Genomic DNA, 17,887 nt, shown 5'->3' with positions numbered 1-17,887 from the left:
GGAGATGGGGCTTGGGGGGGGGGGGGGGGGGGAGTGGTGACTGACGGACAAGACGCTCCCACGTCGGGAGTGATCCATCTCCCAGACAGCACTGGGGCAGGAAGACTTTACTCTAGGGATGGTGGGTAATAAACAACTCCAACAGGGTCGCCTCAGGCCTGGCAGTGATTGGCAGCAGTGTGTGTGTGTGTGTGTGTGTGTGTGTGTGTGTGTGTGTGTGTGTGTGTGTGTGTGTGTGTGTGTGTGTGTGTGTGTGTGTGTGTGTGTGTGTGTGTGTGTGTGTGTGTGTGTGTGTGTGTGTGTGTGTGTGTGTGTGTGTGTGTGTGTGTGTGTGTGTGTGTTTGTGTGTGTGTGTGTGTGTGTTCAACATTCAATGTTCAGCGAGAGAAAGGGGGAGGGGAAGAGTGAATATTGTGTGTGTATGTACTTAGTGCATGTGAATGCCTGTGTGTACATGTGCATGCAGGAGATGGGTAAGGATTGTCATTAGAGGTCAAGTCTGAATGGCCAAGGATATATTTTATTTATTTATTTATTTAAATGCCGCCCTCTCCACTCTCGCTACTCTCTGCAGTAGTATAAATTACCATACCTTTATTTCAGACTGAGACCAAGGTCTCACACACACACACACACACACACACACACACACACACACACACACACACACACACACACACACACACACACACACACACACACACACACACACACACACACACACACACACACACACACACACACACACACACACACACACAATACACAATACACACACGATGCCTTTATGCTTCCATATCCGCAGTCCAAATGACTTTAGAGTATCAGAATAACTCAGTGTATCCGAACACACACTACCTTTCCACTGTCTTAGCGCTAGCAGTACTGCTGTCTTTCCGTTTACTGCTCTCTCTAGTGTTGTTCTGTTCTCTCTGAGTCCGTCTCACTCTCTCCTGTTCTCTTCTGACTAGAGTGTGTGGCGATGACATCGCCATCTCCACTCTCAAGGAACAGGCAACAGCTTGCCTAAGAGACGCAGTCCTTTGCCTGTCCATAATGATGGTGTATGGTCATTGATGAGTTGGCCTTCGAAGTCAGGTCGTCCTGGCAACCCGCTGATCCCCAGAGCACCGTGGCGATGGTTGTCCTTGGAAGCAAGTTGTTCTATTTCTCTTGTTCCTCATCATGATTGGAGTTTAGAAGAGGAAATCCACTTCTCTATTCTCTCGTGTGTGTTTATTAAATTGCGGTTAAATAGATTCTCATAATTACAGAATGTTAATCTCATCAGGAAATCTGTTTACCTCCTGTTGCCATAACTGTCAATCTGCATGTGTGTGGTTACTATTCAAATGTGTCTGTTTCTGTGAAGTGCAGACACACACACACATACACACACGACAGCTGGGCACGGGGACAGGTGTGTATAAGGCAGGTTTGGCAGGTGCAGTTAGACTAAAGCACACCTAACTACAGATGTGTGTTGTGCAGGACTGAGTTTTAGTTTTTGCTCCAGGGTGTGTGTGTGCAGGGAGCTGGCACAGAGAGCTTTCCGGTCTTACACACACACACACACACACACACACACACACACACACACACACACACACACACACACACACACACACACACACACACACACACACACACACACACACACACACACACACACACACACACACACACACACACACACACACACACACACACACACACACACACACACACACACACTGGGAGATTGTGAGTTACCTTGTTGGCCAAGGAAGGTGTGTTGGATTTTCCTATTGAAATGGTTCACTGGATTCTTGGTATCTAAGGAAAGGCAGAATATTCAACGAGACGGTAGCTTTTTCTTTCTTGTTCTTGTCTTTTCTTGTCTTTGACACTCCTAAAATAAGCACAGTCTGGCTATCAGATTTAGGTCGTTGTTCAATTGAACAACCTTTAGTCTTTAAGACCTTTGGAAACGTTTGAGTTTTCAGTATCGTACAGAGGCGTAGTATAATTGTGAGTGTTGTGTAGAGTTGTGAGTGTTGTGTAGAGTTGTATAGTTGTGTAGAGTTGTATACAGTGGTATGAAGTTGTATAGAGTTGTATAAAGGTGAGTTGAGTGTTATGTAGAGTTGAGTTAAGTAGATGTAGTTCCTCTCTCGGTGCTGTGTCATCAAGTTCCAGTTTACTGTTAGGATGTTTGATCTGCGGGCCAGATTTCACTGTCTTAGGTAACCATGACTATGGAATGTTTCCATATGCCAGACCCCTATGGCACCATCGGTCTCATTAGTGTCTGTCGGCTATAGACTGTTTGTTTTTCCCAAGACCTGACCTGTGTCTAGAGTCAAAGACTTTCTCAGTGGTTTAGCTGGACATCGTCAGAGTAGATAGATGTTGCCCCTAACCACTTGCTCTAATTTCATCCCCCTAATGGTTAAGGTTAGGATCGAGTGTCGAAAAGCTGATCCCAGAGTCTGTTTTACGATGTTCAAGACACCAATTATTTTTGATGAATGGCGGAAATCAGCTTTCCTCTATCGGAGACTGTAGACTGCTTTTTCCTCACCACTGTAACAGAAAACTGGCATTTATACGGTCATTTTAGGTATTATCAACATTTAAAAGAACTGAAATGTTTTACTGCAGCATACTGTAAATTACTGTGCATTGTGGGAAAAGTGCTGTATTTCAAATGGTACTGTAATTCTACCCCACAGAATACAGTAACGTATCCTTGGAGAGTGAAAAATCCTTTTGACCAATAGTGGGTTCATAGTATTGTTGTTTCTGGCTCATCAACATAGTTTCAGCCATGCCTTGTACGAGGCTATATTTGTTGCGCCCGTGAGTGAGAATTCTGTACTTATTTAACTTCTATGTGGTTAAAGTGCCCCATCAATTTAAAATGTAGAGGGGACAGATTGGAAGGGGCAACTACATTTTGCCATGCCGTTTTGGTATTTTTTAACCCTTAAGTCAATGCCAGTTTGGAAGCCTTTGTTACGGCCTCTAGAAATGCAAGTAATATAAAACACCATACATGAATTCATATCCCGTAGTGTGTGAACACTTTACCTAGCATCCATCTTGCTTGCACCGTCCCTTGTAAAATACTGTGAAATGCATACCCCTCCCCTCAATGAATTTCATTCATGAATTCAGATTACGGTAGAATTTGCTTTTTTACATGATATAATACAGTATTTTACTGTGCGTCATTACACAGTACTTGCTTTGGTACCGTATGTATATTACAGTAGATGTACAGCTGCCTGTAAATTACTGTCAAATTCACGGTAACCCCTTTACAGTGTATAGTCCATTTCTGTTGCAACAGTGGTAAGGTGAGAGCTGGAACTGGGCTATATATTTTACGATTTGCTACTGTACATCTATTGACCCAGCAGCTGCACACACTATTGGCTGTGTAATACAGATACTGTTTATGTCTGAAGTGAAAATATGTGTCTTTCACAGATGCATGTAAAGTCTCTCTCTCCGTCTCCCTCTGTGGTTTGGTAAAACTGTATAACAGGGTGGGAAAGCCAGCCTTTCAAGCAGGGCGTCATGGGGGCAGACAGCGTAGCAGGACTTATTGCAGACTCACAGAGCTCTTTCTCCAGTGCCTGAAGCTGCAGGCTGGAGCTGGGCTGGAAAACAGCAAATTACACATGGAAGCACTCCTCAGGGGTCTCACAACCATCTCCGGACTAATCCTTGGAGATGCGTGTGGCGTGAATAGATACTGCCCCCAAGCCTGCATGAGATAGAGCAGTGTGGATGTTAGTTTACATAGCGATTATCATAATGTACTGCGGGGGTTATCGTTGACGTCTAATGGACAACCACATCCGATAACACACAGCCAGTCTAAACAAAGGCTGTGATAAGGGCCCTTGGAACAAAGACAGCAGCACTTAGACACACACACAGGCGCACACACATAGACACACATACAGTACACAGGAACACACACATAGGCACAGTAATACATAAGTACACACACACACACACACACACACACACACACACACACACACACACACACACACACACACACACACACACACACACACACACACACACACACACACACACACACACACACACACACACACACAGGCGTACACACAAACGCACAATTTTTCGTCCATTAACCGAAAAATTACTGGTTCGAATCCCAGAGCCAATTCGGTGAAAAATCTGCCGATGAGTCCTTAACCCTAATTTCTCCTGTAAGTCGCTTTGGATAAGAGCGTCTGCTAAACTGTAAACTCGTATACTGTGTATATACTGTAAACACACACTTCCCCATCTTTCAATGCAAACACAAACCATATATTATGTGACCATACCAACATATTGCACAAAACAGCACTCATTACAAAGTCCACACTTCAATTCACTTGACTGGATTTCAAAGAGCCCCTATAGGCATCACATGATTGGACTCACTGACATACAATTAATTCCCTGATGTAACTAGCTAGCTGCTAAAGGTCTCATTGTCCCAGTGTTTGTAGTTATGTTGAGTGGGTTGTGATGCGCTTTTACAGGAACACACACACACACACACTTTCTCAAAAAGCCTGATATCACAGACATACAGAGAGAAAGTAAGACACACACATACACAGGCCAGTATCACTCCCAGACAGTCTGAATGGATGGAGGATCAGGATATAGAGATGTATTAAATATAGGCAGGCCTATCAAAGAGCTCTCTGAAGACGCAATGAGGCAGAAGCCTCACCTCTCTCTCCCCTGGCCTGGTGTCAGGATTGATGCAGGGGCTGTCTGCTCCCTCTCTGGTTCATCTCTGCTCCCTCTATGGTTCCTCGCTGGTTCCTCTCTGCTTCCTCTCTGGTTCCTCTCTGGTCCTCTCTGCTCCATCTCTGGTTCCTCTCTGCTCCATATCTGGTTCCTCTCTGGTTCATCTCTGCTCCCTTTCTGGTTCCTTTCTGGTTGATCTCTGGTTCCTCTCTGCTCCCTCTCTTGTCCCTCTCTGGTTCCTCTCTGCTCCATCTCTGGTTCCTCTCTGCTCCATCTCTGGTTCCTCTCTGCTCCATCTCTGGTTCTTCTCTGCTCCCTCTCTGCTCCATCTCTGGTTCCTCTCTGGTTCCTCTCTGGTTCCTCTCTGGTTCCTCTCTGGTTCATCTCTGGTTCCTCTCTGGTTCCTCTCTGCTCCATCTCCGGTTCATCTCTGGTTCATCTCTGGTTCCTCTCTGGTTCATCTCTGGTTCATCTCTGCTCCCTCTCTGGATCCTCTCTGCTCCACCTCTGGTTCCTCTCTGGTTCATATCTGCTCCATCTCTGGTTCCTCTCTGGTTCATCTCTGGTTCCTCTCTGGTTCATCTCTGCTCCATCTCTGCTCCATCTCTGGTTCCTCTCTGGTTCCTCTCTGCTCCATCTCTGGTTCCTCTCTGGTTCATCTCTGCTCCATCTATGGTTCCTCTCTGCTCCATCTCTGGTTCCTCTCTGGTTCATCTCTGCTCCATCTCTGCTCCATCTCTGGTTCCTCTCTGCTCCATCTCTGGTTCCTCTCTGGTTCCTCTCTGCTCCATCTCTGGTTCCTCTCTGGTTCATCTCTGCTCCATCTCTGCTCCATCTATGGTTCCTCTCTGCTCCATCTCTGGTTCCTCTCTGGTTCCTCTCTGCTCCATCTCTGGTTCCTCTCTGGTTAATCTCTGCTCCATCTATGGGTCCTCTCTGCTCCATCTCTGGTTCCTCTCTGGTTCATCTCTGGTTCCTCTCTGCTCCATCTCTGGTTCCTCTCTGGTTCATCTCTGCTCCTTCTATGGTTCCTCTCTGCTCCATCTCTGGTTCCTCTCTGGTTCATCTTTGCTTCCACTCTGCTCCATCTCTGGTTCCTCTCTGGTTCATCTCTGCTCCATCTCTGCTCCATCTCTGGTTCCTCTCTGGTTCCTCTCTGCTCCATCTCTGGTTCCTCTCTGGTTCATCTCTGCTCCATCTATGGTTCCTCTCTGCTCCATCTCTGGTTCCTCTCTGGTTCCTCTCTGCTCCATCTCCGGTTCATCTCTGGTTCATCTCTGGTTCCTCTCTGGTTCATCTCTGGTTCCTCTCTGGTTCCATCTCTGGTTCCTCTCTGGTTCCTCTCTGCTCCATCTCTGCTCCATCTCTGGTTCCTCTCTGGTTCCTCTCTGCTCCATCTCTGGTTCCTCTCTGGTTCATCTCTGCTCCATCTATGGTTCCTCTCTGGTTCCTCTCTGGTTCCTCTCTGGTTCCTCTCTGGTTCCTCTCTGGTTCATCTCTGGTTCCTCTCTGGTTCCTCTCTGCTCCATCTCCGGTTCATCTCTGGTTCATCTCTGGTTCCTCTCTGGTTCATCTCTGGTTCATCTCTGCTCCCTCTCTGGATCCTCTCTGCTCCACCTCTGGTTCCTCTCTGGTTCATATCTGCTCCATCTCTGGTTCCTCTCTGGTTCATCTCTGCTGCATCTCTGGTTCCTCTCTGGTTCATCTCTGCTCCATCTCTGCTCCATCTCTGGTTCCTCTCTGGTTCCTCCCTGCTCCATCTCTGGTTCCTCTCTGGTTCATCTCTGCTCCATCTATGGTTCCTCTCTGCTCCATCTCTGGTTCCTCTCTGGTTCATCTCTGCTCCATCTCTGCTCCATCTCTGGTTCCTCTCTGCTCCATCTCTGGTTCCTCTCTGGTTCCTCTCTGCTCCATCTCTGGTTCCTCTCTGGTTCATCTCTGCTCCATCTCTGCTCCATCTATGGTTCCTCTCTGCTCCATCTCTGGTTCCTCTCTGGTTCCTCTCTGCTCCATCTCTGGTTCCTCTCTGGTTCATCTCTGCTCCATCTATGGGTCCTCTCTGCTCCATCTCTGGTTCCTCTCTGGTTCATCTCTGGTTCCTCTCTGCTCCATCTCTGGTTCCTCTCTGGTTCATCTCTGCTCCTTCTATGGTTCCTCTCTGCTCCATCTCTGGTTCCTCTCTGGTTCATCTTTGCTTCCACTCTGCTCCATCTCTGGTTCCTCTCTGGTTCATCTCTGCTCCATCTCTGCTCCATCTCTGGTTCCTCTCTGGTTCCTCTCTGCTCCATCTCTGGTCCTCTCTGGTTCATCTCTGCTCCATCTATGGTTCCTCTCTGCTCCATCTCTGGTTCCTCTCTGGTTCCTCTCTGCTCCATCTCCGGTTCATCTCTGGTTCATCTCTGGTTCCTCTCTGGTTCCATCTCTGGTTCCTCTCTGGTTCCATCTCTGGTTCCTCTCTGGTTCCTCTCTGCTCCATCTCTGCTCCATCTCTGGTTCCTCTCTGGTTCCTCTCTGCTCCATCTCTGGTTCCTCTCTGGTTCATCTCTGCTCCATCTATGGTTCCTCTCTTTGTTTGATTGTTTGGACTGGGGCTGAAGCTGTTGGGTATTTGGTCTCAGCCAAATACCCAACACTGCACTCTTAGAAAAAAAACTGCACACTGCACTCTTAGAAAAAAACTATGCTATCTAGAACCAAAAAGGGTTATTTGGGTGTCCCAACAGGAGAACCCTTTGAAGAACCCCTTTTGGTTCCAGGTAGAACCCTTTACACAAAGAGTTCTACCTGGAACCAAAAGGGTTCTCCTTTTTGAAATCTAACGCAACCTTCCAAACAGGTTGCGTTCCTGCATGTTGTGTGAATGGAAGTAATCCACTCAGTCAATCTAATATATTCTCTCTCTCTCTCAGACCTCCCTCCCTCTTCTCTACAGTGCCAGTGTGGATCGGTGGACTTCCTGTGTTCCCCGCGGCTGGCAAAGAAAGCCCTGCCCCCTCCCAGACAATGTCACGTCCGGCCTGCAGTCAAGCCCCGCCCCCAGCCCACAGCCACACCCACCTCTCAGAAACCTCAAGGTACACTGTTGGTTTATCACTAATTTAAGCACTACTACTTGTTGTTTATAATATCAATAATGTCATTATCATTGACTAAGAGTGTTGGTTACAATATAAAACCTTGTGTTTATCAGCCTAACCCCAGAGTTTTACCTGCGTACAGTATTTATCCCACAAACACATCAGTCAGATAGACACATGGATGGCTCTAAAAAAACTCCTTGTTAATCCTACTATAGACTCATGCTATCTGCCTGTTGATGCATGAGTTTAATTTCCATACAATACACCCTGCCATTCTCTGCAGTGCTGTAGCTGCACACACACAATCAGAGAGGAAGGAAGCAGAGGCACCTCACACAGAGAGAGCTGAGGCAGAGATACCTGCTTCCTCATTCAGCCCTAATGCAATGCCAAGAACACAGCAAAGACTGGTCCACATAAAATATATGGAGAAAGCCTACTGTCCTCTAAATGCATTCTGCAGTAACCATGTTTTAAGAACATGTCGGTAGCCAAACAGTAGTATTTTAGCTTCTGATAGCGTGGGCGGCCATTTGTGCAGTCGGTTTCTGGACCACTCTCGGCCTGTAATTTGTGCGACTGCGTGTGCATGTTTTTTTTTTCTTTCTCTGTCTGTGAAACCACAGTGACTTAGACACACTCATCTCCACATCCTGTTCTGAAATCAGGAAGCTGTCTTAGCTCTGTGAAGCACGATCAGAACCGTCTCCTGCGCTGCGTTCGAGAACCTACTCTCAGAGTTTAGCGATTATATGTTGTGTTTTGTGGCGGTATTTGGACTGTGGTTTTGTCATCTGTAGTAGGTAGCAGCAGCAGCCATCTGGGATACAGTAATGGAGGCTTTCTCCCTCGGAACTCCACGGGGCACTTGAAACAGGACTCTTTCCGTGGTTACGCCAGTGACCTGACTTCGTCTCTCTCTTTTTCTCTCTTTCCTTCTTCCTCCCTCCATCACCCCTCTTCCTGAACCTGGACCTGCAGTGCCCCCTAAACCCCCCTTCCTGCTGGTCCTCGGACAGGACAAGAAGCCCAAGAGGATTCCCCCAGCTCCCTCCAGGCCTCTGCCTGCCCCTCCACCTCCACCCAAACCGCGGCCCAGTCAGACACCACCTGGCCTGGCCACACAGCCTCAGAGAGGCCCAGAGGCCCAGAGCGTGGGGCTGCTCATCGAAAGGTTTGAGAACTCCAGGTACTGTACTGTCCTGCAGGGGGTAGGGTATTCCACAAGGTGCTCTTGCCCTGTTGACGCATCAGATGAGTGTTTTGTGCATGTGTTTGTGTGTAAAAAAAACTGGAGGGATGAGACATATATTTCGTTTGATGATTTATGATGTGGGTATTGTTATACACTATGAGTAGGACTTTGAATGTTTTGCACGGAATACACACTCTCTTACCCTCTGTCTCGTAATACGCACTCTGTTTTTATGATGTTACCCAACCTGTGTTTCACACTTCTGTCTGTGGGAATGTTAGGCTCTGATGGTGTGTTGTGGTTTCAGCCCAATCAAGGCTGAAACTGAGAAAGGTTTAATTTCACAAGTGATTGTTTTTTATATCCCAGGGTTCCAATTCTTGGTGTCCCTCCAAGGAATCAGCTCCACTTGTGCCTGAGTATGGACGCGACATCCGAAACCACAGCTCGTTCTGCCCCAGACCCCATAGCACACGCCCCTTCAGGGTCAGCAGGAGCAAAGGACTCTGGGGAACCCTCCCCCGCCGACAAACTTGCTCTTCTCGTCTCGGAGCAGACTGATGAGTTCACCGAGCTGACGGAGCTTTCGTGCCTGGCCTCACTCCGCATTGACGGCCCCGGCGGCATTCCTTTGGACCCTACAGAGGAAGACCTCAACATCGTCCACGGCGATCGAGTTGGTTGCCTTGACAACACGGAGAGGGAGGAGAGAGACTCTTCCCATGAGCTCCAGGACAATCCGGACTCACAGTCCTCGGAGCAGAACGGAAACGGGAAGATTCCCAACCGGGACAGCGGGATTGACAGCCCATCGTGCGCAGCAGAGGGCGAGGTGTTCCCCAACGAAGACGCCATCGACGAGGAGGAGCGCTACGACAGCGTCACGGAGACAGAGACTAGCGTGTCCTGCTGCGTAACACTGGGCAACAAGCGTGACTCCACGCAGGACGAGGACAGTGACCTGGATGAGGTCAGCAGTGGCGAGACAGAGGGAGGGGAGAAGGCGGACACACACACAGAGGTACACAGGGTGAGTCACACACACACACATTCTTATCAATCTCCTTCAGTTCAGCAGCTGTAACTTGTCTTTCTATTCTTATCTGTGTCAGTTTCAGGCTGTCTAGACTCAGGTGTTTTTTTATGGGTATTTGGGCCTAAACACACACACACACACACACACACACACACACACACACACACACACACACACACACACACACACACACACACACACACACACACACACACACACACACACACACACACACACACACACACAAACAAACAGACACACTATTTCAGACGCTCAAGTGTGTGTGGTGGTCACAAGCGTCTTTGCTGTATCTAAAAATGGATGTGCTGTGGGGTGTGGAGGAAAGAGTACCTGCCCAGGGCTGTAAACGGGAGCTTGTGACTGCTACTGCTAGAGGACAGACAGAAACAAAAGAGCTCTCAGCTCAGCTACTGTTTCCACCATTGATCTGTGTGTGAGTGTTACCGACACCTCCAAAAGAGAACTTTGCATCATACCGGTATTCATGAATCCCCTGACAGAAAAATACTGTCTATTTATTGAAATAAAAGGATGGCGGGAAGGTCAAGAAACATCAGACATAAATAGGGAGAGGGAGAAAAGGAGGTAGAGAAAAAATAGAGAGGCAGAAAAGTGAGAGCGTGTAATGAAAATTAGTCTGTGAAAGAGAAAGAGACAAGGAGGGGTGTGTGAGTGGGAGCTGGAACTCTGGTTCGAGTTGTTGTGTGTTGGCACAGTACAGTCAGTTTTTATCACCTCAGCATTGTTATAATGGGGCAAAGCCCGACACACCCTGTACCTAGGCACCACACCAAACACACAAGAGCACACACAGACACACACACGCCCTGTATTGGCAGCCAACACCCTTTGCCTCATGTGGAAGGGATCTCTGGTATCCTGTGTTTCCTGATATCAGCATTTACTGCCCAGAGGAAAGGTGTGTGTGGATGGGTGTGAGGGAACAGTGCCACTTCTCTCTGACACTAATAGCTGACAAGTTGATAGCTTTTTAATGACGCTGCTGTCGCAGAGGATGTGGGTTTTGGGGATGCACATTGAAACAGGAAAAGAAAGAAATGTATTTCTCTTCTTTCAGTGTTTAGCATCGTCTGCTACAGAAATAGATTAGATATGTTGTTTGTGTTTGAATGTGTATGTGAGTGTGTTCAAGTGTGTGTGTCATGCTTAAAGGATGTGAGTGTGCGTTTGTTTGTGGACATATCTCTACTGTACATTCCAAAAGGGTTATTCAGCTGTCCCCATAGGAGAACCCCTTTTGGTTCCAGGTAGAACCCTTTTTGGTTCCAGGTAGAACCCTTTTGGGTAGAACCCTCTGTGGAAAGGGTTCTATATGGAACCCAAAAGGGTTGCACCTGGAACCAAAAGGACCCAAACTTTTTCACTTGTAATTGCTTTCGTTTTTTCTGTCAATTGTTTGTCAGAGTTGTTTTTTTTTTATTGTATGAATTTGTTGTTTACTAATGTTGTGAGGCTTTTCTGCCACCAGGTGACATACTTGAAATACTTGAAAGAGAAAAGGGTTCTACCTGGAACCTAAAAGGGTTCTTTAAATGGTCCCTCTATGGGGACAGGTGAAGAACCCTTTTAGGTTCTACATAGCACCTTTTTGTCTAAGAGTGTATGTTTCACAATTTCCACCAATTTCCCAATTTTGTGCGTGCATGTGATTGTGTACCGGACAGCTGTTGCAAAACACAATGTCACAATGTCGCACACCCTCCCTTTCTGAGGACGGGTCTCAGTCACACGTCATAAGTTAATTCCTGTTCCTGAAGTAGTCAAACTGAATGCACATCCGCAGCACATTTACATGTCATCTCAGCTCCGGTAGTAAACACAGTCTTGGTGACTAACTCAGCTCTCAGTGAAGCAGCACTGACTGCCGATTGTTACAACATGCACAACAACCGAGATGAAAAGAGCACCTGCGGACATCCCCATTTCAGACCACTTTTATCTTACATGTAATCACTGGTTAGAGTTTGCTTGCTTTCACCTAATAGGTTTTGTGTTAATGTTGCTGATATTCTCTCTCAAAGGTCATAGGCTCAGAGGCATATGTTTATTGTATCATACAGGTATAATGTAGGTAAGTGTAGGGAGTGTATTCTATATGGTATGCTATGGCTCTGACTGTTTGTGTCCACTTCTCTCCCTCAGTACTCAGAGACACAGAGGTTACTGAACATCGCCAGAGAGCTCCTTCACACTGAGGAGGCCTACGTCAAAAGACTCAACCTCCTAGACCAGGTATGCACACACTCACACACAGTGGGTTGTGTACTCTGAAAAACACAACCGCATGCAAAGGACGTCAGACTGCTTGCTTAGAGAGTACCACTTCTTCCCGATTCGGCACATACTTGGCTTGAACCTGGGGCCTCAGCTTCATGAACACACGTTACCGTTCTCCCTCAAGTGCCTCTACCTGTCGCTAGTGCAAATGTGGACACTTAAGGCTGAGGAGTAAGTTTCACACATCTCCATGTGCTACACATACACACCAAGTCATGGTAAAACACATACAGTGCATTCGGAAAGTATTCAGACCCCTTCCCTTTCTCCACATTTTGTTACGTTACAGCCTTGTTCTAAAATTGATTCAATTATTTTTTTCCTCATCAATCAACACACAATGCCCCATAAAGACAAAGTGAAAACAGGTTTTTGGACATTTTTGGAATTATAACATAAAACATATATAACATTTCTGCAACATTGACGGTCCACAAGAACACAATAGTCTTCATCATTCTTAAATGGAAGAAGTTTGGAACCACCAACTCTTCCTAGAGCTGGCCGCCCGACCAAACTGAGAAATCGTGGGAGAAGGTTGACCAAGAACCCGATGGCCACTCTGACAGAGCTCCAGAGTTTCTCTGTGGAGATGGGAGAACCTTCCAGAAGGACAACCATCACTGCAGCACTCCACCAATCAGGCCTTTATGGTCGACGGAAGACACTCCTCAGTAAAAGGCACATGACAGCCCGCTAGGAGTTTGCCCGAAAGGCACCTAAAGGACTCTCAAAAAGTTCAATGTTCGTTTCATCAGAGCAGAGAATCTTGCTTCTCAGGTCTGATGAAACGAACATTGAACATTTTGGCCTGAATGCCAAGCGTCACGTCTGGAGGAAACCTGGCACCATCCCTACAGTGAAGCCTAGTGGTGGCAGCATTCTGTGGGGGTTTTCAGCTGTAGGGACTGGGTGACAAGTCAGGATCAAGGGGAAGATGAACGGAGCAAAGTACAGAGAGATTCTTGATGATGAAAACCTGTTCTAGAGCACTGAGGACCTCAGACTGGGGTGAAGGTTCACCTTCCAACAGATCAACAACCCTAAGCACACAGCCAAGACAACAAAGGAGTGGCTTTGGGACAAGTCTCTGAATGTCCTTGAGTGGCCCAGCCAGAGCCCGGACTTGAACCCGATCGGACATCTCTGGAGAGACCTGAAAATAGCTGGGCAGCTACGCTCCCAATCCAACCTGACAGAGCTTGAGAGGATCTGCAGGGAAGAATGGGAGAAACTCCCCAAATACAGGTGTATCAAGCTTGTAGCGTCATACCCAAGACGACTCCATGGCTGTAATCGCTGCCAAAGGTGCTTCAACAAAGTTCTGAGTAAATGGTCTGAATGCTAATATAAATGTGATATTTCAGTTTTGTATTTTTTATACATTTGCACAAAAGAAAATCTTGTTTTTCTTTGTCATTATTGAGTGTGTAGATTTATGAGGGGAAATCACTATTTAATCCATTTTAGAATAAAGCTGTAACATAAAACAATAGTGAAAAAGTCAAGGGGTCTGAATACTTTCTGAATTCACTGTCCTTAATGAAGGCCTACTCCTCCCATATTAGGCCATATTCATATTGTTTTATATCTGGTGTGAGATATACATATTTGTTGTTGAAGTTGTCCGTCAATTACATGACTACAGACAAAAGGATATGTGCTGGCACAGACAGTAGGCTAATCTCAGAGCTGCTTCCTGTTTTTGTCAAGCCTCTGCTCCCTCACATTGGTACCGTTTGTCACGGAAACTCAGGTGCACGCAGGCCTGTGGTTGGGTGACTGACAGGGAGGTGAAAGGTCACGGACCTGATGATAACAGACAGATCTAACCATCATACACATCCCCCTATAAAAAATATTATTCGATCAAGGAGCCCATGGTTTGTTATATAATTTATAGTAATGTAGTTAGTAATGTTACTGTGTGTTTGATATAATTTCTATCATAGTTCTCCTGTTGTTTGTAGGTATTTTGCACAAAGCTGACTGAAGCTGGAATCCCTCAGGACGTGATAACGGGGATCTTCTCCAACATCTCCTCCATCTACTGCTTTCACCACAAGTTTCTGCTCCCTGAGCTCAAGACACGCATCACTGGAGAATGGTGAGGAGACCAGGGACAATGTTGTAATAGTGTTTCCTTAACATTATTTGGTTCTATTAGCAAATCAAATGTTATTTATCACATGCACGGTAGACCTTACCTTGAAATGCTTACTTTACAAGCCCTTAACCAACAATGCAGATTAAAGAAAATAAGAGTTAAGGAAATATTTACTAAATAAACTAAAGTAAAAAATGTTTTATATATATATACAGTTGAAGTCGGAAGTTTACATACACTTGAGTTGGAGTCATTAAAACTTGTTTTTTAACCACTTAACAAACTATAGTTTTGGCAAGTCGGTTAGGACATCTACTTTGTGCATGACACAAGTCATTTTTCCAACAATTGTTTACAGACAGATTATTTCACTTGGAATTCAGTGTATCACAATTCCAGTGGGTCAGAAGTTTACATACACTAAGTTGACTGTGCCTTTAAACAGCTGGGAAAAATCCCGAAAATGTTGTCATGGCTTTAGAAGCTTCTGATAGGCTAATTGACATCATTTGAGTCCATTGGAGGTGTACCTGTGGATGTATTTCAAGCACAACCTTCAAACTCAGTACCTCTTTGCTTGACATCAAGGGAAAATCAAAAGAAATCAGCCAAGACCTCAGAAAATAAATTGTAGACCTCCACAAGTCTGGTTCATCCTTGGGAGCAATTTCCAAACGCCTGAAGGTACCACGTTCATCTGTACAAACAATAATACGCAAGTATGAACACCATGGGACAACACAGCCATTCTGTCTCCTAGAGATGAATGTACTGTGGTGCGAATAGTGCAAATCAATCCCATAAGAACAGCAAAGGACCATGTGAAGATACTGGAGGAAACAGGTACAAAAGTATCTATATCCACAGTTAAACGAGTCCTATATCAACATAACCTGAAAAGCCGCTCAGCAAGGCAGAAGCCACCGCTCCAAAACCGCCATAAAAAAGCCAGACTACGGTTTGCAACTGCACACGGGGACGAAGATTGTACTTTTGGAGAAATGTCCTCTGTTCTGATGAAACAAAAATAGAACTGTTTGGCCATAATGACCATTGTTATGTTTGGAGAAAAAAGGGGAGGCTTACAAGCCAAAGAACACCAGCCCAATAAAGTGGTGATCCTAGCGGACCTAAAACAGGGAGTTTTTACTAGGATTAAATGTCAGGAATTGTAAAAAATTGACACCATAGCCAAAGGCACTGCATCGCAGTGCTATCTGTGCCACTAGAGATTCTGGGTTCGAGTCCAGGCTCTGTCGCAGCCTGCCGCGACCAGGAGACCCATGGGGTGGCGCACAATTGGCCCAGCGTCGTCCGGCTTAGGGGAGGTTTTGGCCGGCAGGGATGTTCTTGTCCCATCCCACACTAGTGACTCCTGTGGTTGGTTGGGTGCAATGCACGCTGACATGGTCACCAGGTGTACAGTGTTTCCTCCAACATGTTGATGCGGCTGGCTTCCAGATTAAGCGGGCATTGTGTCAAGAAGCAGTGTGGCTTGGCTGGGTTGTGTTTCGGAGGACTCATGGCTCTTGACCGTGACCTCTCCTGAGTCTGTACGGGAGTTGCAGCGATGGGACAAGACTGTAACTACCAATTGGGGAGAAAAAGGGGTAAAATAATTATTTGAATAAAAACGTAACACAATAAAATAACAATAATGAGGCTCTATACAGGTGGTACCGGTACTGAGTCAATGGGGGGGGGGGGGGGGCAGGCTGGTAGAATGGGGTCATTCATCTGCTGGGAGTAAATTTACCAAAAGTGTGTGTGCCAACGCTAGTCTCTCTCTGTCTAGAGATTATTGTTTCATAGAAATGATGTAGAGGGATTCCACCTGTCCCCTTCTGCGCACATTAAACAGTAAATGTATTGTAGGTTACTCTTTCTATGAATTCCATATTGTAATTTTGCATTGAATGGAATGTGTACTGCAAGTATACTCTAAGTTCAGAGTACAGTACAAAAATACACATGGAAATCGACCATGAGTGTTTTAAAACATATATTTTTTGAGAGTATTAAGCCCTATGGACGGGTGTGTGTTCTGTGTGTTAGGGACTCAAACCCACGTATTGGAGACATCCTCCAGAAGCTGGCTCCATTTATGAAGATGTACGGAGAGTACGTGAAGAACTTTGACCGTGCTATGGACCTGGTCAACACCTGGAGCCAGCGGTCATCACAGTTCAAGAGTGTGGTCCAGAACATACAAGTAGGTGGCATCTCCCACAGAATCAATGTGTATATATGGTAATGTATGCTGTTGTTATCTGTGAATTGAAGTGTGGTGTACCTACAGTATGTTTACAGTACTGTATGCGTAACTGTGTTGCTGTGTGTTCTATCCCTGCAGAAGCAGGATGTGTGTGGGAACCTGACTCTCCAGCACCACATGTTGGAGCCTGTGCAGAGGATTCCACGCTATGAACTCCTGCTCAAGGACTATCTAAAGAAACTGCCTGATGATGCACTGGACAGGAAGGACACGGAGAGTATGTCTGTCTGCCCGTCCGTCCGTCTGTTTGTCTGTACCTACACACTGCTCACCCACTCATTACCTGTCTGTCTGTCTGTCTGTCTGTCCTCACTACCCTTCCTAAACTAGGACCCATACTAGCCACTCTACAAGCTTGTATGGTAATTTACAGTTGGCCCACAGTCTGATGATGCACAGGCTGGCTGCAGTGAAAGGTTGGACACTGACCCATTTGTCACAGTATTCAATTCAATTACTAAGAGTCGTATATACAATGAGGATACAAAACATTAGGAACACCTGCTCTTTCCATGACATAGACTGACCAGGTGAATCCAGGTGAAAGCTATGATCCCTTAATGATGTTGTTATTCAGAGGGTGGATGGGCAAGACAAAATATTTAAGTGCCTTTGAACGGGGTATGGTAGTAGGTGCCAGGGACACCGGTTTGAGTGTCTCAAGAACTGCAACACTGCTGGGTTTTTCACGCTCAGCAGTTTCCCACATGAATCAAGAATGGTCAACCACCAAAAGTACATCCCACCAACTTGACACAAATGTGGGATGCTTTGGAGTCGACATGGGCCAAGCTTTGGAGTCAACAATCCTCGTGGAACGCTTTCAACGCCTTGTAAGAGTCCGCGCCCCAATGAATTGAGGCTGTTCTGAGGGCAAAAGGGGGGGGATGCAACTCCTAATGTTTTATGCACTTAGTGTATGAACAATGAGTGTTTCCAGTGTGTAGGGCTGATGCATGGTTATGTAGAGTTGCTGCAGACCGGTGTAACACTGTCTGTGTGTGTGTTTTATAGAAGCACTGGAGCTCATATCCACAGCAGCCAACCACTCCAATGCTGCCATCAGGAAAATGGTAAGATTGTGTTTTTTTCCCTGCTTGGAGCC

At 46.2% G+C, this 17,887-nt stretch overlaps 1 protein-coding gene across 2 annotated transcripts in view; it reads left to right on the top strand.

The window, feature by feature from the left end:
- Window positions 1–17,887, top strand: part of LOC124031686 (FYVE, RhoGEF and PH domain-containing protein 3-like) — a 96,801-nt gene that overhangs the window by 64,152 nt on the left and 14,762 nt on the right. The window contains exons 2-9 of one of the 2 annotated variants that reach the window (XM_046343247.1): window positions 7,680–7,844; window positions 8,832–9,039; window positions 9,415–10,066; window positions 12,266–12,355; window positions 14,371–14,507; window positions 16,563–16,719; window positions 16,861–16,999; window positions 17,797–17,855. In XM_046343247.1, coding sequence (XP_046199203.1) covers window positions 7,680–7,844; window positions 8,832–9,039; window positions 9,415–10,066; window positions 12,266–12,355; window positions 14,371–14,507; window positions 16,563–16,719; window positions 16,861–16,999; window positions 17,797–17,855 — 1,607 coding nt within the window. Of the gene's footprint in view, window positions 1–7,679; window positions 7,845–8,831; window positions 9,040–9,414; window positions 10,076–12,265; window positions 12,356–14,370; window positions 14,508–16,562; window positions 16,720–16,860; window positions 17,000–17,796; window positions 17,856–17,887 lie in introns of both variants that reach the window. The other variant, XM_046343246.1, reaches the window with a different exon arrangement.

This window comes from Oncorhynchus gorbuscha, linkage group LG03, assembly GCF_021184085.1.
Source record: "Oncorhynchus gorbuscha isolate QuinsamMale2020 ecotype Even-year linkage group LG03, OgorEven_v1.0, whole genome shotgun sequence".
NCBI lineage: Eukaryota > Metazoa > Chordata > Actinopteri > Salmoniformes > Salmonidae > Oncorhynchus > Oncorhynchus gorbuscha.
The sequence above is the reverse complement of the archived record's forward strand: the minus strand, read 5'-3'. Positions and strand labels throughout refer to the sequence as shown.